Source organism: Lontra canadensis, unplaced genomic scaffold, assembly GCF_010015895.1.
Source record: "Lontra canadensis isolate GAN:19392208 unplaced genomic scaffold, GSC_riverotter_1.0 scaffold23, whole genome shotgun sequence".
NCBI lineage: Eukaryota > Metazoa > Chordata > Mammalia > Carnivora > Mustelidae > Lontra > Lontra canadensis.
In genome coordinates, this window is record NW_022631017.1 from 7,559,190 (window position 1) to 7,584,665 (window position 25,476).

A 25,476-nucleotide genomic window follows, 5' to 3' on the forward strand; every position below is an offset into this window, starting at 1 on the left:
AAGGGGTTGGGTGGTATTTTTATAGAGTGGCTAGGGAAGGACTTTGAAAAGCAGACAACTGAGAAAAGATCTGAAGGTTATGAGGGAAATATGCTTTGTAAAGAGAAAGTGGTCCAAGGGGAGAAAGAACAGGTGCAAAGGCCCTGAGGTGGGATCATTCCTTGTGTTTTTGAGGAGCAAGGAGATACCTGTGCGGCTGGAGAGTCCTAGGAGATAAGGCCAGAGATAAATAAGGGCTAGATAGATAGGACCTTATGGACTTGTCAAGGACCTTGACTTTTTCTCTGAATGAGATGGGAAGCCATTGTCTTTGAACAGATGAAACACATGGTCTGATTTATATTTTTACAGGATCACCCAGGCTGCTTGGTTGAGAAGAGGCCAAAGGTGGGAAAGACGAGAAGCAGAGGGACCAGTTATAAGCCTGTGAAAGGAATGAGAGACCCCTGGAGCCCCTGGAAAAATCCCTGAGCTAAACCAGCATTGGAAGATGTATGGATCACTTTCTCAGTTCCCATCTTGGATGCTTAGCAGAGGCCACAGGTGTTTATGTTTGGGGCAGCATGAAAACTCTAGACCATTCTCAAGGCAGTGGAAGGCTGGGGTCCGGGTCACCTAGAGGTTGAAAGTGAGGAACATGGAAACTTCAGGAACTGCTGGAACCCAAGTGGGTTGGGCGGTCATGGAAAGGGAGGGTACCCTTCCACGGTCTGCCCAGAGAATAGGAGTCAGGTCAATTTGGAGTATCTGGGGCTTTGGGGGTCTCTCCCCAGGGAATTCTGAGCCACACAGGGCCCCATGAGTAAGAGGCCAAACATTTAGGTCTTCCTGGATGGTCATGGTTTCTACCTGTTGTCCAGGAATAATTACTACTGGTGCCCCTTGCATTCTCCAAAGCGCTCCAGTATCCACCATAAACTAGCTGGTTCTCCTAATATGTTTGCTACTGAAAGCATTTACTCTGAGGTTATTTTTTTCAGGTGTTTTTTTTCCAGGGATGTCAAGCACGGAGTGGTAGGAGTAGTGCCTGTATCCACAAAGAAAAGGTGGTGATCGCTGATACATGGTGGACCCACATTATTCATTGTCATCCCACAAACACACAACAGTTCCATGCAAAGAGGTCACTTCCTTCTTTATTTGATCAACACTTAATCAAGGGCTCCTGTGTGCCAGGCGCGGTAGGAAATGGCAAGAACACAGAGAGGCACGAGGTGCAGTCTGGCCGGGGCGTCCTATCTTCAACTTCAGCAGGGCCTTGGGCACACACTAGTGCATTCAGTTCTCACGCCAGTCTCACACGGGCAGGGATCACTGGCGTTGGTTTGCAGTTACGGACCTGTGGCTCAGGAAGGTGAAGTCAGGTATAAAGATCACACAAGGATGTAAGTCCAGGTTCTCTGAGATAGTTCTTATCTCCAGGGCGGCACCCAGCCAGCTCTGATGAAAGCCTGTGTAAAGCTGTGAAGGTGGGTGTCCCTCTCCTCCTTCTGGGTCATAGCTGCAGTGAGGGGCATGGACCAACCAAGGCAGAGCAAAAGGTCTGGGGAGAGGCAAGTGACCAGGAGGGATCCTTTCAGGGCCTTATTCGCTCTGTGGGAAGGATTTCCTCCATGAGGACAGGTTTTTTCTTTTCTTTTCTTTTTTTTTTTTTTTTAAGATTTATTTATTTATTTATTTATTTAAGATTTTATTTATTTATTTGAGAGAGAGAGTGAAAGAGCACAACCGGGGGAATGGCAGAGGGAGAAGCAGGCTTCCTGCCGAGCAGGGAGCCTGATGTGGGGCTCGATTCCAGTACCCTGGAATCATGACCCCAGCCAAAAGCAGATGCTTAACTGACTGGGCCACCCAGGTGCCCCAAGATTTATTTATTAGAGAGAGGGAGAGAGCGAGCAAGCTGGGGAGAGGGGCAGAGGGAATATAAGAGGTGGGGAAGTAGACTCCCTGCTGAGCATGGGGCCTGATGTAGGGCTGGATCCTGCAGCCCTGAGATCATGACCTGGGCCAGAATCAGGGGTAGGACACTCTAGAGTAGGACACTCAACTGACTGAGCCACTCAGGCACTCTGAGGACTGGAAACACGGCACAGATATTTTGGCTGTCCTGTATAACTCAGGATTGGTTGGGGGGAGGGGGAAAAATCCATGCTCATGAGCCCATCTCGGCCTTGATTCACTGTGTGATCTTGGCCAAATCACTAAGCATATCTGGGCCTTTGTGCTTCTTTCTGAGTTATTGTCCAGGACGGTCAAAGGGATGGAAATGAGAAGAGGAGAAAAGACTGGCTCCTGTGAGGGTGAAGATGAACAATGTCATGAAAATTTCCTGACTCTGTTGGTGGGAGGTGGGACAGAGGTGGACCCAGCTGGTCCTTTCTGAAGAGGTGACCCCTCACTCCCACCACACCCACATACCCCTTTTCCTTTGATACTTGGGAGAGCACTCTGGGTCCTCCCTTGGACTGATAACTGACAGCTTCCTTTTCCACGGCTCCTCTCCAGCCCCCACCCCTGCCCTCCATCCCTGGAGGCCCTCTGAGCTAGCTCTGGCTATTTATGGCACCTCCTGGGGGCCTGGTTCCTGGCTGGTCCCTGGTTCTCCTTTCCAAGTCCTACCAGTTTCCCCTGCTGGCCCCAGAGTGCAACAGCTAATCTGGGGATCAGGTGCCTGGAGCTTGGCTCGGCCTTCTGCAGCTGCCACTCTACTCTTTAGGGCAGGCATTCCCCAACCCCCCTGTTAACACTTGGGTAAGTTTCTATCCCTTTGCTCCTCCTGCAGAGGAGGAGAAAGAGAAATAAGGCATCTAGTTCAAGGTCACAGCAGGAGTCTGTGGGTTGCTGGGTCTGACTGCCAGGTCTGTCAGTCTTCAAGTTCTAGGATTTTCCAACTGTGTTATGCTGCCTAGAATTCAGTAACAGGGAGCACTGACATTAACACAGCCCTTTGTGGGGACCTGACACTGGTCTCAGCAGGTCATGTCAATTAGTCCATTTACTCCTCATGAGGATGTTGGGGTAGGTAATAATTAATAGTAATTACTCTCATTTTATTAGTGAGGAATTTGAGACCAGAGAGCTTAAGTGACTTGGCCAAGGTCATGCAGCTAGTGAGAGCAGAGCTGTGGGCTTCCAGAGTCATGCTATTACCCTTTCACCATTCGGCTCCTACTGCTACCAGGACTCCCGAGGCCGGGCTCCGAGGAAGGAGGGACAAGAAGGACTCTAGAGGAGGAAGGCATTCTTCAGGGACCTTGGCTCTAGATGCAATCAGTTTGTGAGGAGTGCATGTGCAGAGGCATGTATGTACGTGTGGTGTGTATGTGTAGAGGGTACAGGGATAGAGACAAAGCAGCTGGGGAGTAGGGATGGAAACTGAAAAAGGAATGCTCCCAATCTGTCCCCGCAGGCCCCAGCCTCATTCTCTCTGGGATGTCAGGGGCCGGAAAGAGCTGTATTAGGCCCAAGAGAAGCTGCAACCTGCCTCTCCCAGTCCCATTTCCCAGGGTCGTTTCAGAAAACATTTGGATGTTCTGGAGGTGGCCGAGGAGTAGGGGACAGGGTCAGGCACAGCTGTTCCTTGGGTCCCAGCCTGATCCCTCACTGCCCTCACTGGGAAGGAAGTAGAGGCCAGGAGGAGCCTAGTGGAAAATAGAAGCCTCACCAGGGGAAGGTTTAAATTCTCACTTTGTGAAAGAAGACACCTCGGGAGCATGCTGATGGAGTGGGTGCTTTATGTGCAGGGACAGCTGGGACCCCAACAGCGCGTTGCCCCAGAGACCCAGCCAGGGCGTGCCTGTCCCTCGGTCACTACTGAGACGAGGTACACAAACAACGGGCTGCAGGCACCAGACAACCCCCTGGCGGACAGAAGCCTGTGCCCTCCAGCAACCGCTCTGTTGACATAAACACGGGTGTCCAGAGCTTTGGCCAGGCGGGGGGTGGGGGAGGGGACCCAGGGTCTCCCAGAGGTCTAAGGCTGAGATCAGGGAAGGCACTAGGCTCACAGCGTGGGCCAAGGTTTTCAATATCCTCCTGTGCAGAACACAGTGCTCGGGTTGCCAGGCAGAATGTGCTGTTCCCGGGGGAAAATAGTGACACGGTAACTGAGTCACTGCGGTCCTCCATTCTAGCAGTCACTCCCGGCACTGCCCGGCTCCTGTGGCGGGCGTTTTGAGTCTTTGAGGAAAGGGAGCTGATAAGAATCATGCACAAGAAGGTGACTAATAGTGTTCTTTGAAAGGGGTGTTTGCAGGGCCAAAGAACCTACTAGGAGATAGAGATAAACTGAATCAGCTTTTGAAAGAATTCCAGCGCTTAGAACAGTCAGTGTGTGGAACAGGTGCAGGTGGAGAGGACTGGGGTTTCCTGGGTGCTCCTGTGGGCAGATAATTCCTATGTGGGCTGGGGGATCTTGGAGCTATAGACAGTAGAGGGATGGAAGAGGCTGAAAAGATAGCACTGAGGCAACTGTTATGACAGAGAGCCTGTCCTGGTTTGCACACTAGCAGAATGTGCCTAAGTGGGTGAGGGTCCTTGAGAGCTTGCGGGGAGAGAAGGGGCTTTGAGGGACTCTACTGAGCATGAAGGAGGGAGGTCCGGATCTGAGGGGGTCCCGACCAGAGCCAGTCTTTGTGTGGGTCAGTAACTTGCCTGCCACTAAAGGGGATCAGCAATCAGTCCTTAAAACAAGAGGCCTTGTCCTTGTTTTCCAGAACTACAAGAAGGTGGAGGACTCTTAAACTCAGCTTGGGGTGCCGGGGAATTCCAGGGAATTGGATGGATGTGGCTACCACAAAGGAAGACTTTGGAGCCCTGGCCCACACCTGGCAACACTCCGGGGGCCTTCAACTTCCTTCCACCAGGGCATCATCTCTACCTGCCCATGGGGAGGAGGGGCTGGGGATGCCTGCACTCTGCTCCCTCCCAGCCCAGTGGACCAAAACTTTGTCCACTCTCAGTCTCCCCACCTCACCTTGCCCCTGTGTGGCTCTACTCAGCACACTTGGCAAAGGGAGGAAGGATGCAGGGTTCCAGGGAGGGAAAGAGGGACTAAGATCTAGCAGAAAGAGACGTACCACCTACTGGGGGTGCTATGTTATCTGCCGCAGCTCCCAACCTCTGCACACACTGGTGTAGGGGGCACTGCACAGCCTTTGAGGAGCTCATCTCCCCCTCCCTGCCACTCTCCACCCAGTGAATCATATTCACATGCCATGTGCTCGCTCAGAGGCAAATGGAAAACTACCACAGAAAGACAGAGAAGCACACACACATGACTGCGGTGGTGGGATCCCAGGACACATGTCGCAGACATAGGAGGCAGCTCTGACTCCACTCAGGCACAGCTCTAGGTAACTCCAGATACCTAGGAGGGGCCCAGGGCAGTGTGTGTTCCAGGTGTGGTTAAGAACCGGTGGGGTAAGGACAAGGGCTTCAGGCAGATTGGGAGACTGGAGGATTAAAGGCTCCCACCCAGGAACCAAAGAGCAGTGCAAAAGGGAGTTTTTCTTTTTCTTTTTTCTTTCTTTTTTTTTTTTTTTAAGATTTTATTTATTCATCCATTTGAGAAAGAGATAGAGAGAGAGAGGGAAAATGTTCACAGGCGTGTGATGGGGGGAGGGGCAGAGGGAGAGAGACAAGCCGACTCCTCACTGATCACAGAGCCCAACTTGGGGCTCAGTCTCATGACCTTGAGATCATGAACTGAGCTGAAATCAAGAGTCAGGCATTTAACCGACCAAACCACCAGGCACCCCTACAGAAGGGAATTTTAAGAATGACTCTGGGGACAGAGGGTGAGAGTTTGTGGTTGGAATCCTGCCCTTTCTGGCTGTTTCTGTTCAAAGCCAGGAAACCCCTTGGTTTGGCTCAACCCTATCAGGCAGTCTTGTTATTCCGGGGCTTGGGAAACTGCCCAAAGCCTTTGTTCTAGGGCCAAGTGTCCAGAACTAGAGGTATCTGGATGCCTGGGTCTGTGGATCAGCTTGTACTGGGGAGGGCAAAGTCATGCAGTGGGTTTGGGCAGACTCTCTTCTTCTTAGAGCATCAGTTAAACTTCTAGAATTAGCTGGAGACACCAATAAAATTCGGAGCAGCTATTTATACTGCCTCTATGAGATGATGACGACAACAACAATGACAAATAACTCTGGGGTGTTGACTTGTCTAAGGTCACCCGGTAATAGTGGAGCAGGGACGAGAACCTGTGCAGTGCGGTGGCTCCGAGCCCACCCTCGATCGGTATTTATGGATTATGCTTCTACGTTTAAACAGCTACACATATAAATGAAGTTATAAATTCAACTGAAAGCAGTTTTAGAAAATTTGATTGAGGTGAAGACAAAATCCACCTGAATTTGCAACATAAAAAGTGAGTCATTTTCTGCATGTGACACTGGTCAGGCTGGCCATCAGACCTGGGGAGGAGGTCACTCACTCTCCTGGCTCTTAGGAAGGGAGGGAGATACAGCTGGGGGTCTTGGAGCAAGGTGGGTCTCCAACAAGGGGCCTCTGGGTTCCCCTCCTAGAACAGCTAACAGGTGTTAAGCACTTCCTCTGAGCCAGACCTCATTTTACTCATTATCTCATCTCTTCCCAACAATTCTAGGGGATGGGCGGGGTGGGGGGGGGCCCATGGCACAGATGAGAAAAATGAAGCACAGGCAGTGAAGTCAGTTACACTGGGTTCCCTGGTAGTAAATGACAGTCTGTACCAAGCCCAGGCTGGCTCTTCTCCAGAGCCAGAACTGCAAACCACTGACTGTACTGTATGGCCTTCCTTCCCCAAGATGATCTGATTCCATCTCAGAGAGCAGATGATCTGGGTCTGGAGCAGGGCTGGAGTCCAGGCCTTTGACAACTGCCCCAGGAGGTCACTGGGCCACACTTTGAGAACCAGGCTGGTAGCTGTCTCAACCAGGCTGAACATTAGAACCACCTGAGAAGTTTCAAGAAGTTTCAAGAACAAACACAGGCTTTTTCAATGGCTCCAGACTCGTCTGTAGGTGTTGGTGGGGTACTGGTCAGCATTTTCCTTTAATGGGACCAAGTGTTCATTTTTTCCTGCCCATAAAGATACCTGAAGACCTGCTCTGTGCTGTGGGATGCGGAGGTGGGGGTCCCTGACCTGCCTGGCTGGGCAGAGTATCCTTTTAGAGTCAGGGAGGATGCAGAGTCCTTCTTTCTTGTCCTCCTTTGGTGAGCTCCAGAAAGAACCAGTCTCCTTGAATGATGATCTCCTTCTGGCTTCTCCCCTGTCTGGTCCTTGGCCCCCACTTGAGAGGTCAGAGCTGGTTCTTCAGCCAGAACTCAGCTCACAAGAAGTACAGGTTGTGGAAGTGAAAAGAGCCCCGAGAGACCAGACATACCTAGAGCTCTCAAATTTTAGTAAGAGCTCACACAAGTGCTGGGAGCTTGTTCAATCCAAAGATCCACCCCAAAAGTTCTGATTCTTAGGTCACAGGTGGGGTCTAAGGAACATGCATTTGTAATAAGCTCCCCAGTGGCTCTGTTGGCAGTGGTTCCCAGCTGGGCTGCTGGAGGCCCTGGGGAGTTGTAAGAACACTGATGCCCAATTCCATCCCTAGAGAGTGGTCAATATTTTTAAAAGCTCCTGGGCAGGGTGTCTGGGCCGTCTAGCGACCTTGTTTGGGATCTGGGGGTGGGCAGCCCCAAGGGCAGTCACTGCTACTCTTGCTATCACCAGGGCCTTGAAACAAGAGGAGAAGAAAACAATAGGAGAGAAGAAACTAAAATAAAGAAGCCAATGAGAAGATGTAGAAAGAGAGAAGTCTGAAATCACTTAGCAGCACTGAGGTGTTCATCTCTTTTTCTCAATGTTTTCTCTTATTGTAATAGTCATTAATGGATTTAAAATAATTAATAGTAAAAAAGAATATGAAAACAAAAATAAAAAATGGGCTATAATCCTCTTTATCAGTGATAATTGCATAAGGTCTTAATACGACATATAGAAAGTACATGAGAATAATATATTGTATAACCATAGTATAATATTATTATAATAACTATAATATACTATAGTATATATTATACACATTATATTATTGTTATTAATATATATTAATTAAAATCCAATGAAATAACATTAAACTACTCTAAAATAAAATATTATATAAACCTGACATATAATTTGCATCTTTTTTTAAAACTTTATCTACTTTTGTGTTTTGCTTTTATACCACTTTTCAAAATGACTTTGTGTTCCAGGTAACTGAAATCTGAGTCCTAAATATCTCAGCCCTATCGGGAGGGGGAGCAGAGATGGTACGCCCACCCTCCCCTCGCTGTGCACTTGCCTTCCTGCTAGCATTGACCGACACGGACTCCCACACATGCGCAGACGCGTCTACCCCTGCAACGCTGCTCTCGACTTCGTCTTCCCAGATACGCACTTCGCATCATACCCTCAAATTTTGTAAAGGATTTTATTAATGGGTATTTCTAAATTACCTTATTAATACAGAATTAGTTAACTTATACTAAGTATAAAATAAGTTTCCCCTCTTCCGTTTCTGAAATGGAAAGGAAATTGGCACCAGGGGACCCAGGACAGTGACCACCCTGGGCTGAGTCATCTTCAGGGATGCATCAAACCTGGCCCCCCTTCCCCTCCCTTCCTCCTCCAAATAGCCCCACAACCCTGCCTGCGTTCTCTTCTACCCTACCCTGGCCATCCTCCCTCCACTCCTGCCTCAGTCGTTCTTCTCCCCCATGGGCTGAGGCTGATGGTCTGGACAGAGGCTGTCCCTCCACAGGCGGTAGGCGATGGAAGCGGTCACGGTGAGCCAGGCCAGGTAAGGCAGCAGGAGCAGGGCGGCCAGCTTGTTGATGGGGTGCCAGATCAGCGCTGTACTCACCACCAGTCCATAGAGCAGCAGCAGGTGCAGCAGGGCCTGGATGGGGGAGGGGCGGGGACGCAGGGCAGTCAGGTAGGTCGCTCTGAGCACTGAGCCCTCCACCTTTCTGCAGCACCCTGGACCCAGTGAGCCAAGTTGCTGAGGTCTGGGCACTCAACCAGAGCTCAGAGAAGTCTGCCCACCCGTTAACCTGCTTGCACTCGATTGGTCTACTGTGTTATCTGCTCTGGGGGCCACGGGTGTTCTCACCTGTTCCTACACTACTTCCACTGCATGCCTTACCAGACCATGGGTGTGGGCTCCGAAAAAGAGAATCAGGGCAGCCCAGCTGACGGCGAGCTTCACAGCATAGAGGCCGAGAGGCAGGGCCAGGGGCCGCCCGAAGCCCCCTCCCAGGTCCTTCCACACCAGGTAGGAGGCATAGCTGTGGAGAGATGGTGACAGAACACTCAGAAGGAGAGAGGACTCTTGGTACCAAAAGGAAGCCCTGTGGGCTGAAGTGGGAGCTGGCATGTCTAAGCATCCCTTGAGGGCCTGCCGGAGGTGGTGGGAGGAGCCGGGCACGCAAGGTGAGGTGGGGGAGGCCATGGGGAAACTCAGAGAGGGGGAGGAACTAGGCTGTCTGGAGTCCTAGGCAGGCGCAGAGGGGACTCCCCCCTCCCCCCAAGAGGCAGGATGGCATGCCGTCCCTGTGAAGGCCAGAATGCAGTAGTAGTTCAGGGGTGCAGGGCCTTGTTCCCATCCTCACAGGTATCAGGGCCAAGGCAGGAGAAATGGGTGCTCACCCCATGACAAAGTAGATGGTTATCCACCCTGCCAGCAAGACTTTGTGAGGCGGGCACCAGGGCGGTTTCTTTGGGCTGTCGTCCCAACCAGACGTCCGATGACGGGTGAGCAGCCAGAGCAGGATGGGCCCCAGGTGGGGAAGGGCCAAAAAGATGGCACCGTGAGGCTGCATTCCCCTCACAGAGGCAAAATCTAGGAAGGCAGACAACATGCTGCTGGTGGGCCTCCCTCCTTCCTAGTCCTTTCCCCACGGCTGCTTGACTGTCTCCACCTGCTACCTGACACTGTACTGTGGCCTGAGCCCCTCCTGGGAGGTCTGGTAAGAGATGCCATTCTCCCCACCTTGGCCCAGCTCCCATCCTGAACTTGCTAGCCCATACTGCCTTGCTCTTTCTCTGGCACTCAGAAGATACTGTCCAGTATTGATAACTACTTCTGAGTGCAAGGCTCTTTCCCTCTCGTGTGTATCTGACTCCTAGAGTTCAGGTCCAGGTATGATGGTCTTTTCTGCCTCCCGTAGTGGCTGGCAGGTACACAGCAGGCCCTTGACAGGGACGCTGCCTTATGCTGAACTCAGCCAAGCTGATATAACCTGCCTGGAAGGACTAGAGAGGCAGGATCCAGAGATTCACTGGGGGTCTTTTCTAGTAAAAAATGGGGCAGCCCGGGGCACCTGGGTGGCTCAGTGGGTTAAGCTTCTGCCTTCAGTTCAGGTCATGGTCCTGGGGTCTTGGGATCGGGCCTCGCATTGGGCTCTCTACTCTGCAGGGAGCCTGCTTCCCCCCCTCTCTCTGCCTGCCTCTCTGTCTACTTGTGATCTCTGTCTGTCAAATAAATAAATAAAATCTTAAAAAAAAATAAAAAAAAATGGGGCAGCCCATAGGCCCCCAGGCTTATCTCCATACACCAGACTGGCAGACCCAAGAGGCCCACAGCAGCCTGAGCTGCTGCCCTATTTGAACTTAGCTGAATGACACTGGGTTCCTTTCTCTGAAACGTTAGGTCTCACCCGTCCCTCAGGGGCTGGCGAGGTCCCTCTTCCACCCCTCCCCTTCCAGGGGGACTGAGCCCATGACACAAGTGCTCAGCTTTCTTGTGGCCTGACTTCTCAAGGAAGCAACTGCCTGGTCTTTGATTAAGAAGGCTGCCACATTCATTTGCATGTGGAACAAGACACAGACCCTCCTCCAGCCAAGGCCCCCCAGCCCCCACATGGTATCATTCTCATTTGTACATGGTACTTCAGCCCCCTCCCATGACTGCTGGGACTGCAAGGAAGACAGATGTGGTGATTCTCAGTGTCCTGGAGTGACTGTCTACTTCATCCTTTCCTGTCCAGGGCCCCTGTCCACGTCCTGGAGGTTCCACGGACAGGGCTCCCTGGCCTCCTGCCCTTGTGTCTCTCTACTTCTCTGCCTCTCACTGGCCATTCGCTCATCTCCTGCCTTCTTGTCTCTCTTTCTGTTTTTATGCCCAGTGTTGAAGGCTCCTCCTGCACCCACACCCTATTTTCTCCTGTTTTCCACACTCTTGCTGCTGCCTCCTTATTCCCAGGCCTGCGTTCCCCTTACCTCAAGCAGCATACCTCCCAGGACGAATCCCCGACGATATCCGTTTTGTGCAAAGCAGAAGAGGGTGGGGGACCAGGAGGAGGGCGGAGTGAGGCTCCCATCTGGCCTGTCTTTCTCCAATGACAAGGGGGTGGCACTGGCATGTCTCCATGGCCATGAAGGGTTCCTTTTAGGAGAGGACCCCTGGTTTGTTGGTCCTGGTCTCTGGAGGACTTGTTAGAAAGATTGAGGCTTCGGCACCGTGAGAGCCTGATCCCCTGGGCTGGGGATATCGAAGCTATCGAAGGCCACAAAGCCTATCGAAGCTGGTGGCCTCCACATCCCGTGAACTGGCTTGTGTCCACGGGGGTGGTGGGGACCCTCAGATTTCCCCAGGATCTTCCTGTAGCAGGGGTTACCCCCCAAGTGAAGCAAGTGCCAGCAGCTTGGAAATGAGTTCATGATACATGGACGCAGCCTCTGGTTATAGCCCAGTTGGCATTCTCCTTCCCGGCTTGGAACTCGAGCTTGACAGATTTTCACAAACCCCTATAACTTCATGACTCAGAGGAGAAAGCAGCCTCCTGTGTGACTCACACAGATCCTTGTCCAGCAAAGACTAACACCCGCCCTTTCTGTCCCTATAAAAGTTCTGAACAGGGGCACCTGGGTGGCTCAGTGGGTTGAGCCTCTGCCTTCGGCTCAGGCCACGATCTCGGGGTGCTGGGATTGAGCCCCGCGTTGGGCTCTCTGCTCAGTAGGGAGCCTGCTTCCCCCTCTCTCTCTGCCTGCTGCTCTGCCTACTTGTGATCTCTCTTTCTCTCTTAAATCTTAAACAAACAAACAAACAAACAAACTTCTGAACACCTCTCCCTTGTTCGTCCTTTACTCTTGAGGTCCCCTTCCCAGGCTGGCGGCTCTCCATCATTCCTTTGTCCCATCTCTCCACTTTGGGGACTCAGTTAGCCCTGGGAGTTTATCCCATCCTTTGGCTTCTACCCTGGGGAAGGCAGCAGAGGGGAGGAGGTTGCAGTCAGAGACAAGAGACTGAGCAATCATTAACTGAGATGAAAGCAGGGGCAGTTACTTATGTTCTATGAGATGATTGATACCTGGGGGTCTGGGGAGTTCACCTCGGTCCTCGACAGCAGGAGGCCAGCCCACGGGGCCCACCGTGACAATAGTTACCACTTAACTGGGCATCTACTTTGTGGCGAGCATTTTACAGTTATTAGCTCAATAACGACTATGCTTATCCCTCACACGGTAGATCATATTATCTGCATTTGTCAGACAAGGGAAGGGAGGCTCAGAGGGGTCGAGTAACTTGCCTAAGTGTACTCAGCCAATAGATGAGTCGCCTTTGTTCAGTGTCTGTAGTCTGGGGCCAGAACACATCCTCTTTTCTCTGAGTGGGCCCATGCATTCATTCAACAAGTCTTTATTCAATACCTGCTATGGACCAGGCTGTATCAGGAACTAAGAGTACAGCAGCAAACAGCTGGGGAAAAAAATCCATCTTCACGGGGATCTTTCATTCCACTGGCACTTTCTGAGGCAGGATTTCTAATGAAAGGACTCAGGCTGGCAAACAGCCCAAAGTCTGCTCTCCCCCAAGTTCAGGGCTCCTGCCAATGCTGCTGCACACTGCACACGGGCAGGAAGCAGATAGGGGAACACCCCAATGCTGCCAGCACCTTGTGAGTCATTAACCCTCTCAGTGCCTCCTCTCATCTCTGTGCAGGAAAGGGTGCAACTAGACATTGTCTAAGCTCCTGGACCAGCTGCACTGGCATCATCTGGGAGCTTCTTAGAGATGCAGAATCTCAGGCCTCAGCTCAGACATATATGGGATCAGAACCCCCCTTTTCATCCTGTCCTTCATGTGTTTTGTGTGCATGCTGTTGTTGAGAAGCTCCTGTCAGGGCTCCCTCCTCTTACCTTCTGCCCTTTCCCTAGCCTCTGGTGGGAGCAGCCACTCACCAGCAGAGGGCACTGTAGGGAGGGGTTCACCTGTACCCAGGTTTTCTCTTTCGCTGTCCCCTCCCTTCCAGACTCAGACTGACTTCTGGGATCCTCAGCTACTCCTCCAGCTCAGCTGGACTTTGCCAATAGATAGGGACAGACTCCCTCACCCCTCTTTAGGGCTCTGGGAGGCAGGTCATTGCCAGGAAGCTCCGGGCCACTCCTGCCCGGATTCCCCGCCCACCTCTCCTTGTCGGCTGGCCTGGTGACCTGGTCTGGCTGATTTCCCAGAGAAGGAACTGCTATTCCTGGGCAAGCCAACAGCCTCTGGGAGCACGTACACGGTAAGGTGAGCACCCCCTGGGGTAGCCGGGGGCAGGGTGGGCATTGCAATGGGGCCACCTGGGGCTCCATCAGGCCAGCTTAGCCAGAGTGTGGAGAGCCTCTGCTAGAGGAGAAGAGGGCAGGGGCAAGTGCTCAGTGGGCATGAGGATCTGGGAGTCTGTTGTATGCACTATGGAAATGTGGACTATGCTGATGAACGCTGCCCATGGCAGGTTTGGACTCATCTGTCTGGTACTTTTTATGTGTTTCAGTAATGAGCTGGCAGGGTTTGCGTAGGCATGGTAAGAACCAGTGATGGGGGACGAGGGTTGAGAGCTACCTCAAAGGACATGAGCAGAGTGTTACAGCAGGAATCCAGATCTTTGTGCTGGAGGAGGCAACTTCCGAGGGACAAGTGATGTCCGCATTCTAAAACACCGTTGTCTTGGGGACCTGCTACCCGTGATAGTCTGGGGTCAGGGGCAAGGCAGACTGGAGCCATGGGTAGTAAGGAGGCAGGCATGGGTTTGAGAAGGTCTAGGCTATATTTATCTGGTTGGCCTGCTGTAGATTCAGGACCCTTCCTCCTCCTAGGGTTAAGGGGAGGATGGAGTGAGGGCCAAGCAGCTTGGAGATCTGTCAGCCTGGGAGAAAGGGGGCCGAGCTGGGGGAGAGTTAATGAATGGGCTGCCCATGAGAGGCCCCTTGGGGCCTTGGGGAGTAATATGCCAACTGTTTCAGGTTGGGAGGCTGGGCAGGGAGACTCTGCTGCGCCATCCAATGGGGTGGAGGGGATTTGGACTCTGGTCTTTGGAGGCCCCAGGAAGGTTGTTGTTCCAGAAATAGCGGAGTCCCTCCTTTCTTTCATGTTAACTAGCCACCGGTGCCTTTGTGGGCAAGGGGAGGGTTTCGTCCCGCACCGTGGAACCAAGGATGTGCCTTTTGGGTCTTTCCATTTATTTTTACTTTATTTTTGTTTCTTTCTCTTTCAACTTCACTTCCTCTAGAAGTGGAAAGGAAGAAAGACCCAGGGGGAAAAAGGGGGCAGAGAGAGAAAGGTAGTGTTTCTGAAACATAGTCATCATCTCTGTTCATCCTTCCCTCTGCCTTCAGTTGTAGCTTAATAATCTCCCATACGCCTCCATGGTGAGGAGAAAACTTGGCTTCCTTATCTGGGAAGCGGAGGTAAAAATAACACCCAACTCACAAGGCTACTATGAGGATCAAATGAGATGGGCCACATAGAGTGCTCCAACACAGCGGCATGGGGTAGAGCTCCATGAATGATAACCAGTATTACTGCAGTTATAATCCCAATTATTTTTTATGTTGGAGGACCTTTTGGAATGGCTGCAGCGTGAAGGGGAGCTGGCTGCTCCAGCCCCCTTTTCCACCAGATGTGGGGCCTTGCCAACTCACCCACTTCACTCACGTGCCCTGCAAGGGTCTTTGGCTGAAGCAAGCCGCTACAGTGTGTCTGCAGGGTTGCACTGAAAGGCAAAGGGAGCAATGCCAAACCTTCCTTCCTGTCTACATTTTCGGTGGGGATGGGATAAGGGTGGGGGGAATAGATCCTGCCATAGTCCTTAATCCTGACGCTACAGAGGAGTTTCTGCCCCTTTCTGGGAGGACCCAAGGAAAGGGGCTTGGGTTTCGTGGGCCCTAAGGAAGGAAGAAAGAAGGTGGGCATGGAAGGACCTGGAAGCTTGAGGAGAGGCCTCAGCTCTGGGTTGGGGTGTGAGCGAAGGGAGTGGGGAGGAACGGATGCCAGAAGCCTCTCTCTAGTGCAGATCCCAGTGAATTAACCACGGGGATCTCCAGGATTTTGAAAGAGGCTATGATTCCACCCAGAACTCGGTTACAGAGCAAACGAATCATATTCCCTCAAGAGCTTCCTGAGACATCATCTTTATCCCACAGTTCAAGGTACACAGCTGGTGCTCAGGAAGTGTGACAGTATAGAGTCAAGGGTCCTTCTGCAAGGTGGGATGGCCATGGAGAGAAACTTGGGAGGGGTGAGCGTGTCAAGGGCTGGTGAACCACAGGGAGGCGCTGTAGAGTGGGAGGGGGTCCAGGTGGGTAGGTGAGGCAGATGGGGAGAACAGCTGGAGAAGAGGCCAGAGGCTGGAATTAGGTGGGTGTGAGGACCCCAGCCTGGCCCGAGTGTAGGGTGTTGGAGATTCAGGGAGAATGAGGGCGGTAGGCTCTAGAGGGCCTCAGGAAGGTCTGGCAACCATATGGGGAAGCTGCTGGAAGGGCCAGGTTCCAATCTGAGGCCCCCGCTGGTAACCAGGCGGGCAGGCAGTCAGCGCCTGCCTTTGCCCAGCCTCACTGGAGAAAACTTTGGTTTTCTTTCTCGTTTTGCTTCCATGTTTAAGTGTGTTACTCTTTCTAGTTCACAGGTCCCTGTGAGCTACCTTCTGACCTTTCTGGCAATAGGTGGGGCCTAAAGAAACAGATTTGGGCAGGGCTTTATCATCTGCAAATGCTTTCCCCATGATCTCATGCCATCCTCACAATCACCCTGAGCGGTAATTATTGTTTAACTTTTGGTAGCTTTTCAAAAGAATTACAAAGTTAATATAAAATACATGCCTGGGGTGAAAAAATTCAAATTCAGGAAAAAGATTTTAAGAAAAGTGAAAGTCCTAGTTCACACCTTCCACCCTCTCAATTTCCTGTCTGTTTCAGTAGTGACTGGGGGGAATAGCATGGGGTGAGTCCTTTCAGACCTGCATTGCTCCAGACAGGAATCACTAGTAGGTCCCAACTGCCATGCACTGTGAGTGTAAAATACACACGGATTTCAAAGGCTTAGTGGGAAAACAGAATGTAAAATATCTCAGTAATTTTACATTGATTTCCTCCCAAGTGATATTTTGAATATATTGGGGTAAGTACATAAAATATATTATTAAAATTAATTCCTCCTATTTCTTTTGACCTTTTTATTATGGCCATTAGAAAGTTTAAAATTGCATTTGTGGCTTACATTTTTTTTTTTAAAGATTTTATTTATTTATTTGACAGACAGAGATCACAAGCAGGCAGAGAGGCAGGCAGAGAGAGAGGAGGAAGCAGGCTCCCTGCCGAGCAGAGAGCCCTATGCGGGGCTCGATCCCAGGACCGTGGGATCATGACCTGAGCTGAAGGCAGAGGCTTTAATCCACTGAGCCACCCAGGTGCCCCTGTGGCTTACATTTTATATATATTATATATAATAAATATATATTTACATATGTATAAAATATATATATATTACATATAATATACATATATAACATTATGTATATTTAGAGATTTATATATGGAAGGTTATATATATGTGTGTCTGTATACATATATATGTAAAAATTTTATTTATTTTAGAGAAAGAGTGATGGGTGAAGGAGCAGAGGGAGAGGCAGAGAATCCCAAGCAGACTCTCCATTGAGCATGGAGCCAACCCAGCGCTCGATTTTGTGACCCATGAGATCATGACCTGAGCCAAAATCATAAGCTGGATGCTTAACTGATTGAGCCACCTGGGCACCCCAACTTACATTATATTTTTACAGCATAGTACTGTTCCAGAACTTTCTCTGTGGTTGGCATGTATACACCCGTAAATATGTATCTATACTTGTCTACAGTTCTGCTATTTACATTAATGGGGTTGGAGGATGTCTAGTTCTCTGTAACTTGCTATTCCACTTAAAGATTTTTCTGTGAAGATCAAGAGCAGTATTCTGACAGATGCAGAAACTGAGGGACAGTAAGCAATAGGACACATTTGCTCAGCCAGTGGCCAAGGTGGCACTTGAATTTACATCCTCCTCACGGGATTTAAATGTGATGTACTAGGCCATGGGGAGCCATGGCAGGTTCTTGAGTCAGACAGAGATAGGGGAAGTTTTGATAAAGGTATTAATCGAGGATGCACTGGAATGAAGACAATTGGCTCCCTCACTGCAGCCGGCTGGAAGCTAAGCCTTGGCCTCCAGGACATTGAAAAGGCTTACCTGGCACTGCCTCATTCCTCCTCCAGGTCCTTGGCCTTGGCTGGCCCAGGGGTGCAGGGGAACTGGCAGCATCGAGGGACCACGCGGATGTGCTCTGATGAGAGTGCCTTCCAACCGGCCCGGTTCCTATTGCTGGTGGGTGTCCCGGTGGCGAGTGCCCTCCTTCTGGTCCAGTGCCTTCGATGGCACTGTCCTCGCTGGCTGCTGGGGGCCTGCTGGAAGCTGGATAGCCAAGAGGAGCCAGTGGCCCATCCCACTCCCCTACCAGAAAATGAGTCCTCAAGGCAGTGTGTACCAGCCACACTGCCGGAGATGGCCGCCTTCTACCAGGAACTGCACACACCCACTCAAGGCCAGACCATCATCCGTCAGCTGATGCACAAGTTGTTGGTGTTCTCAGCTCGAGAGGTGGATCACCGTGGTGGCTGCCTGATGCTCCAGGATATGGGCATCTCTCTGCTCATCCCACCAGGTAACAGCACCTTCTCCCTTCTCAGCCTAGAGTTGTTCCTTGTGTGTTGCACAAGGGTGTTGTGCCTCAGGGAGCATCATTTGTAGACATCTCCATAATTTTGAAAATTATTTATATTTTTATGACTTCATTGACTCCAAAGATGGATAGATTGCATATTTTTGTGACAACTCCCTGACAGGAAATAAAGTGCCAGGTGGAAATGAACAGTGTGTTATGACAATTCTCAGTAATGGAAAGTGTCTGGAGCAAGAGCACCTCTTGCAAATTCCCACTAGTCCCGTAAGGGCTAACAGTGGCCCAGGAGTGAAGGGAGGGTGACCTGCTCAGGATTATTCCACAAGCCAGCTCAGCCTTTCTCTCCTTGCACACTGCTTCCCCATGTGCCCTGCTAGGCAATCTCTCTCCTGGGCTCCTGTCCCACCTCCCCTCCCAGTGTGGCCTGACCTCTCTGGGGTTGGGTGAGCCTGCCTGTCTGGCCCATCTCAACTCTTGTTCTCCCCAGGAGCTGTGGCTTTGGGCCGCCAGGAGAGGGTGTCCCTGATCCTGGTGTGGGACTTGCTGGACGCCCCATCACTGTCCCGAGCCCAGGGGCTGGTGAGCCCTGTGGTGGCGTGTGGCCCCCATGGGGCCTCCTTCCTGAAGCCCTGCACCCTCACATTCAAGCACTGTGCCCAGGAGCCCAGCCATGCTCGTACCTATAGCAGCAACACAACCCTGCTCGATGCCAAGGCCTGGAGGCCCCTGGGGCGGCCTGGGGCCCACACCTCCAGGGACGAGTGTCGTATCCAGCTCTCCCACTTCAGGTAGGCCCATTGGCCCAGTCTTCCTGCCCGTTGTCTTGGTTGGCCTCATCCTCCACTTTCTGTCTGGAACTGCCCCTTGATCTGTCCCAGACAGCCTGCAAACCCCTTCACTCTCCGTGGCCCTTCCTGTTCCCTCTGTCCTAGTGTGTAGGGCAGCTTGTCCCACTCCAGCCCTGTCCAGGACTGTGGCCCCTGAGGCAGGCTTTCTGCCCATCTACACCTACCACCCCAGTCCTCCATCTAGAAGGGTCTGTCCCATCCCCACCTTTGTCTCTCTAAACTTGTCTGTGTCTACCCTATGTCCCTGTTCAGGACCATCTAGGGCTAGGGCAGGCTGTCCCCTCCAGTTCTCAAAGACCCCCTCCCATCTCATGTCTGCCCTTAGCTCTGTCTTTCCAGGATCTTAGGTTCTTCTGTCTTTCTTTCCCACTGAGCACAACAGGGCCACCCAGCTGAATCACAGTGGCCCTGAGCCCGCCTTCCCTCCCTCCCACGTGGGAGGAGTCTTGCTGGCCCTTCCCCCACTCTGTGATGGTCACTTCAGTGTGATTCACATTTTGTCCCCCTACCTGCCTGACTCCCCCTCACTTCCCCCCTTGACTGCGATCCTTGGCTCCTAGTGCTTTAGAAGCCAGCTGGCAGGTGCATGGGGCCCCCAGCTCCCCAGTCCCCATCTTTCCCTGCAGTCTCTACACCTGTGTGCTGGAGGTGCCTGCGGGCCGGGATGCCCGCAAATGGCTACAGCTGGCTGTCTTCTGCTCACCGCTGGCGCCAGGGCAGTCCCACCTGCAGCTGCGCATCTACTTTCTCAACAACACACCCTGCGCCCTACAGTGGGCCGTGACCAATGAGCAGCCCCACGGGGGGCGCCTGCGTGGGCCCTGCCAGCTCTTCGACTTCACAGGGGCCCGCGGGGACCAGTGTCTGAAGCTCAAGTACATCTCTGAGGGTGAGTGAGATGGGGGCCTGGGCTGCAGGGGCCCCACTAGAGGGAGGGGGTCTGGGCTTCCCCTGGGTAGAAACCTGGGAACCTCGAGTTTCTTTTGGCTTCCAAAAGAAGGGGTTCCAAGGGGATCTCTGGCTTCTGTGGCTGCCTGCGGAAGCCCCGGGCTCTGTCCACTTCCTTCCTCTGTGGTCCATTTGGTCCTGGCCCGTCCGTGGGAGGACAGGATGATGCTGGGGCAGGGGGAGGGGAGGCTTTTATTGCCTCCCCTGGCTGGGGCTAGTTCTGAGGAGGGGTCCCAGTCTTCTCTGCTCCCCCCCTTCCTTTGTGGCATAGGCTGCTGCACTTGCTTACGGGGCCGAGGACATCTGTGTGGTTCGCGGACAGAGCCCAGATGCATGGCTGCTTCTGCGGGTCGTGGATGGGAGGTGGGAGGTGTGTGTGCTGTGTGTGTGGGAGATATGTGGTAGTAAGAGAAGGCTGCTCACAGGGTCCCTGTCCAGGCTCTGAGGACTCGCATCCACTCCAGACACCTTCCTGCTTTCGCTCCCGCCTCATGCCTCCCCACTGCACCCTGCATGACACCTGCTGCAGAGTAGGCGTCCTCAAACACTCGTGGAAGACCCCACTTTCTGAGGCCCTCCACTGCCTCCTCTCCAGGTTGGGAGAATGTGGATGAGAGCAGTTGCCAGCTGGTTCCCCATCTCCACATCTGGCATGGAAAGTGCCCCTTCCGTTCCTTCTGCTTCCGGAGAAAAGCAGGTAGTCCAGAAGACCCGGTCCACCTCCTCCCCTCTCCTTCCCAAGCCCCCACCTCCCCCCACCCCCTGCAGCTCCTTATTTGGTTAGGCATGCATGCACACCTTCTCTAAAAGGCGAGGAGTCACAACTGATCTTAGTAGAGAGCAAGATAGAGCATCTTGCCCAGTGCCTTCAGATTTTGAAAGACTGTCTGTGGAGTCCCTTTCACTTCTCCTGCTCCCTTATGTCAGGCTTTGCCCTTGCTGACCTACCGTGTCCTCTCCTCTTTGTAGCCAATGAGAATGATGACTGCTCCACACTTACCAGTGAGATCATCGTCACCATGCACACTTTCCAGGATGTGAGTTGGAGCTGAGGGGCAAAGCAAGGGCAAGGTTTGGGGGAGCCCTGGGCAAAGTGGGTGAGGAGTCTGGTGACCAGTAAGTCTGGCCTCAATCACATAATCAAGCAGGTGGATGGCATTCTTCTAGGGGCTGAGACCACCTGGCTTCCAAGTTGCCCTCCATCCCTGACTCTCTTGTCTATCCATGGATGAATCCAGTAGGAGGGTAAAAGAACCAAACCCTCGATTAAGCCCATTTCTTAGCCCAGAGGAACTTGGACATCAGAGAAATGTGGTTTCTTTCTAGGCTGACTGTCTGCACCTGAGAGATGATATTGTGTATCTTCAGTGTGGAGAGCAGCTGGGGAGGGGGGAGCTTGAGTAGGTGGGATGAGAGTTAAATATCACACTCTCCTGAGGGGGGAGAGTTGACATCAGGGTTGAGAGTCCCTGGGGAGCCGTGGTGGCGCCTCAGTGGAGAGTAGGCCAGTACCTCTCAGGTTGTCACCTTCAAGGAGGGACCAAGGGATGGAGGGAAGGAGGCACATGCCTGAGTTCAGTGTCCCGACCTTTGACTGACTTTTCCCTGCCCTGTGACCTCACTGAGACTTCTCCTGATCTCTTAGGCTGCACCCTCTTTGGCTTCATGTCTCAGCTCCCAAAGAGCTCAGTAGACAAACTTAAAGCTGGAAGTTCTGGGGTCAGAGGAGCAGAGGGGAAGGGACACTAGGTGGGGCAGGGTTGTATCTCCTGGTAGAATAGCTCTGGGTGACAGGCTGAAGGATCTGAGGAATGGAGGCAGGTTCTCCAGTTTCTTGCTCAGGGGAAGTCTCACGATCCCTAAGTGTGTTCCTGACCCTCTGCTGGCTCAGGGCTTGGAGACCAAGTACATGGAAATCCTCAGATTCCAGGCATCAGAGGAAGAGTCCTGGGCGGCTCCACCCCCTGTCTCTCAACCACCCCCGTGCAACAGGTGAGGTGGGGTTGCTTGGGCTACTGGTGGCGGGACATTTGGGATTCTCTCCCCCATCCCCGGCTCCTGCAGGGCATGTCCACCATTTGGGGTGTGTGTGGAACAGACTGGGTTTCTCTGATCCTCCCTTCTGAGAACCCCACCTCTCCCATACCAGGCTGCCCCCAGAACTCTTTGAGCAACTGCAGATGTTGTTGGAACCGAACAGCATCACGGGCAATGACTGGCGTCGGCTGGCCTCCCACCTGGGGCTCTGTGGCATGAAAATCCGGTAAGAGGGACGAGGTCTGCAGTTGGGAGGGGGGGGTGGGACTGGGGTGGTGGGCTTCCAGGACACCTTGAGGACTGCAGCACAGTCAGTCAGAGAATGGCTATTCCCTATCTTGTTCCCCACAATAGAGCAGCTCTTTTTGTTTATTACCATTTTCTCAGTATCTAGAATGATGCCTGGCTCATGAGTAGGTGCTCAATAAATATTTAAAAAATGAATCAATTAACTTATAAGTCATTGGGTACATACTGAGTGCTTGACATGCTGTGCTCTGAAGGGTAGAAGGCAGAATATAAGATAATGTATACAAAGCATGTAGTTGAGTGCCTGGCCTATGTTAATTCAGTAAATGTTAGTAATAATGCAGGCAATGGAACCATGGTCTCTGTCAACAGCAATCAGTAGGAGAACAATTTTGAACTAAGCTCCGGAACCCAGACTATGAGTGCAGTGGTCAGGAAGGACTTCACCCAGGAGATGGGACTAGAGCTGGACCCAGCTGAAAGCAGAGTGGATTTAAAAATCACCTGTTTGCTAAACATTTATCAAGTACCCACATTTATCAAGTGTCCTGGAAAACTATGCTCAGCATTGGAATACAAGGTGAATGAGACCTGGTTCCAGCATCCAGGAACTCACACCTTAGTAAGCGGTACAGAGAGCCTAAACAATAAAGGCAGGGTTTTTTGTACATATTTGTGTATTGTATATATCCACTGCTGCATAGCAACTTGAGAACAGAGACACAACAGCTAAAGCAAGAAGCACGAAGACGTGGGGTCGCTCAGACCAAAAGTCTGAACTGGAGGGTGCAGGTGGTGTCCACCTAGGAGGTGGGAATTAGGGCTTTAGGGAGGAGGTGGTAGGGAAGTGGGGAGCTGCCCCTCTGCTGGGAGGGAGTAGCACACCTGGTTGTGGGTGTGGTGTGCAAAGTGGGAAAGGGATAGGCTCAGAGAAGGAAGGTTTGGGATTGGGATTGGGAGAAAAAGTCAGGAAAAAACAGCAACACCAAGTTATAGATAAGTTGAGGGTCTGGAGTATGGGCTTGGCTAGTACTGGAAAGAGACTCTGGAATGTTTTTGAAGAGGGAAGGGTCCTGGCGAAGCCATGGTTTAGAACAACTGTTTCCTCACGGGTGGGCACGATGTGGTGGCCTGGGGGAGAAGGAGGAGGGGAGAGTATGTCTGGGGTGGGGGACGTGGAGAAAGCAGTTAAGATTATGGGAGATGGAAGCAACCCTAGAGGCCCTCTTGCCCAAGCTCCCTGTGAAGGAGGAAGAAACCGGGGTCTAGAGAGAGAATAGCCTTTGAGCCAGGATAATCGCAGGTCTTCAGGCCCCGGGCCCTCCCAACACCCCAGTCCCCTGAAGGCAGGTAAGAGCAGGACGAGGGCCGGAGCTGGGGGATGGGGTAGATCCGGCCACAGCGCGCCCACCAAGTCTGTATCCCGGCCAGATTCCTGTCCTGCCAGCGCAGCCCGGCCGCAGCCATCCTGGAGCTATTCGAGGAGCAGAACGGCAGCCTGCAGGAGCTGCACTACCTCATGACCGTCATGGAGCGGCTGGACTGCGCCTCGGCCATCCAGAACTACCTGAGCGGGACGCACAGCGGTAGCCCGGCGCCGGTCCGCGGGGTCGCCCAGGAGAACCAGGGCCTGGAGCTGGACGAGAAGCTCTGAGCACCCCCAGGCGGCGGGGCGGGCCGCCGTCCGCAGCGCTCTGGGTCCCGGGGGCCCCTGACATTGAGGAAGAATGCAGCAGGTGCTCCTGGTCCTGCCCTTCCATCTCATCAGAACCCTGCGACAGTGCCTGAGGCCGCCGTGAACCCCGGGTGCGTTCATTGCCCGCCTCCTCCACAATTGCAACCCGCTTGGTCCTGCGAACAGGTCCCGTCCTGGCCGGCAGGGGGCGCAGGAGCCCAGCGGATGGTCAGGCCTGGCTGGCCTCCGGGAAACTCCTTGACCAGTGGACTGGGAGACTGCCCTGTTGGCATTCCTTGCGGACTGGCCAGTCCCCTGGGATTCACGGAGCGCTTCGTGACACCCAGCATCGGAGTGGGTATCACGGGGAATCCTGGGATAGAGGAGATGGGGCTTGGAGCTTGACAAACCTGCAGTGCTCTTTTGGGAGTCAAGAAGCACCCACGGGCTGAGGGCCAACGCCAAAACGGCAGTGCCCTGTGGTTAGGACATGTGGGCGTGGGATGAACCGACGTGTTTTAGGAGCTGACAGGGGAGGCAGCATAGTGTGGGCTGGAGCAGTGAGAAGGCTTCATAGAGGATGTTGGAGAGAGGGTAGGGACAGTAAGGAGTGGTTCAGCCATCTTTGGGTGGGGCCAGAAGGGGATGGTGGCTGGACTTAACAGTAGAAGCCAGAAGTGAGCATGGGTGCTGAGGTGTTAAGGAGCTGCCTAGTGGTTGTGATGGGAGGGGAGGACCAGGGTTCAAGGTCAGCCATGCCTGGCTATCCACCCGTCTCCTTTGTCTTCCTTTGACTCTGCCTTCCCTTCCTTGCCTTGTCTTCCTCTCTCTCTGCTATTATCTCCATCATAAAACATCAAAATGGAAAAGAAACTTCAAGATGAACGTTCGTTCCCAGTCTTTTTAACTGGAACTGTGTGAGTTTTCAGTCTCTCTGACTTCATTTTGCTGTCACCATTTCGTGCAGCCTCTGCATCCCTGAATCTGTCTCCCTGTTACTCTCTGTCTTAACATCTTCCCAACCCTGCAGAGTCACTGTGCCTGCCTTTGAGGGTTTCCTTTACTCCATGAACGCCCCTGTCCTTCCCCTCAGGCAGCTTTAAACCAAAGTTATGTATCAAAAGCAATGAAAAGACCCTGGGCTACCCTATGAATGAGGGGGGAGGATTTTACCCCATGAATCAAGATCCAGTTTAGGGTCAGGAAATAAACAATGGGGATTAAAGAACACACCATTCAGTCAGTGAATATTTATTTACCCCCTACTATGTGTTAGACTCTGTATAGGAAAGAGATTAGTGGGCTGGGGCCTGGGAAGAGAATAAAGGATTTGACTCAGTTCTAGTAATACTTTTGTTTGCAAGCAGGTGTTGTTAATTTTTTTAAGGGCAGGCAAACAATCTCTCTGGCAACACTAATGCTTTGCTTTTGTATTTAATTAAAAGATATGAAAACTTTTTCTATAGTAAACAATATTGTATAATAAAATATGAAAATTACCTTTCTTCATTATTAACTGTATTTTGCTCAAATTGATAAATTTGGATATGGGTATGAATGGTTTTATTTGGTCAAATTATAGCGACGGGGGCTGGTTGGAAGGAAGCGTTTTGTAGATTGTGCTTCCAGAATGAAAATTGTCTGGGTTCAGAGTGGTAAATTAGGGAGGTTCACTTCCCATTCTGTTAGAAGTGAGCCTTCAGTGTGGGGCCCTTCCACCT

At 52.1% G+C, this 25,476-nt stretch overlaps 2 protein-coding genes across 6 annotated transcripts; one reads left to right on the plus strand and one right to left on the minus strand.

Moving 5' to 3' along the window:
* Positions 1-8,431: 8,431 nt before the first annotated feature.
* Positions 8,432-11,448, minus strand: TSPO2 (translocator protein 2). Of its 3 annotated transcripts, none has more exons than XM_032862541.1 (4): positions 11,254-11,448; positions 9,668-9,860; positions 9,165-9,306; positions 8,432-8,918 (listed from the first exon to the last, which is right to left on the minus strand). In XM_032862541.1, the coding sequence occupies exons 2-4, from the start codon at positions 9,838-9,840 to the stop codon at positions 8,718-8,720; spliced, it is 516 nt and encodes a 171-aa protein (XP_032718432.1). In that variant the 5' UTR covers positions 9,841-9,860; positions 11,254-11,448; the 3' UTR covers positions 8,432-8,717. The 3 variants fall into 3 exon arrangements, with proteins under 3 accessions (XP_032718432.1, XP_032718431.1, XP_032718433.1); XM_032862540.1 differs by having other exon boundaries at positions 11,240-11,448; XM_032862542.1 differs by lacking the exon at positions 9,668-9,860 and having other exon boundaries at positions 11,240-11,448.
* Positions 11,449-13,294: 1,846 nt separating this feature from the next.
* UNC5CL (unc-5 family C-terminal like) lies at positions 13,295-23,832 on the plus strand. 3 transcript variants are annotated; one of them, XM_032862276.1, is made up of 9 exons: positions 13,295-13,532; positions 17,535-17,980; positions 18,486-18,786; positions 19,473-19,735; positions 20,390-20,491; positions 20,764-20,831; positions 21,686-21,786; positions 21,944-22,057; positions 23,512-23,832. In XM_032862276.1, the coding sequence occupies exons 2-9, from the start codon at positions 17,596-17,598 to the stop codon at positions 23,732-23,734; spliced, it is 1,557 nt and encodes a 518-aa protein (XP_032718167.1). In that variant the 5' UTR covers positions 13,295-13,532; positions 17,535-17,595; the 3' UTR covers positions 23,735-23,832. The 3 variants fall into 3 exon arrangements, with proteins under 3 accessions (XP_032718167.1, XP_032718168.1, XP_032718166.1); XM_032862277.1 differs by having other exon boundaries at positions 13,295-13,527; XM_032862275.1 differs by lacking the exon at positions 13,295-13,532 and adding an exon at positions 15,979-16,038.
* Positions 23,833-25,476: the final 1,644 nt, after the last annotated feature.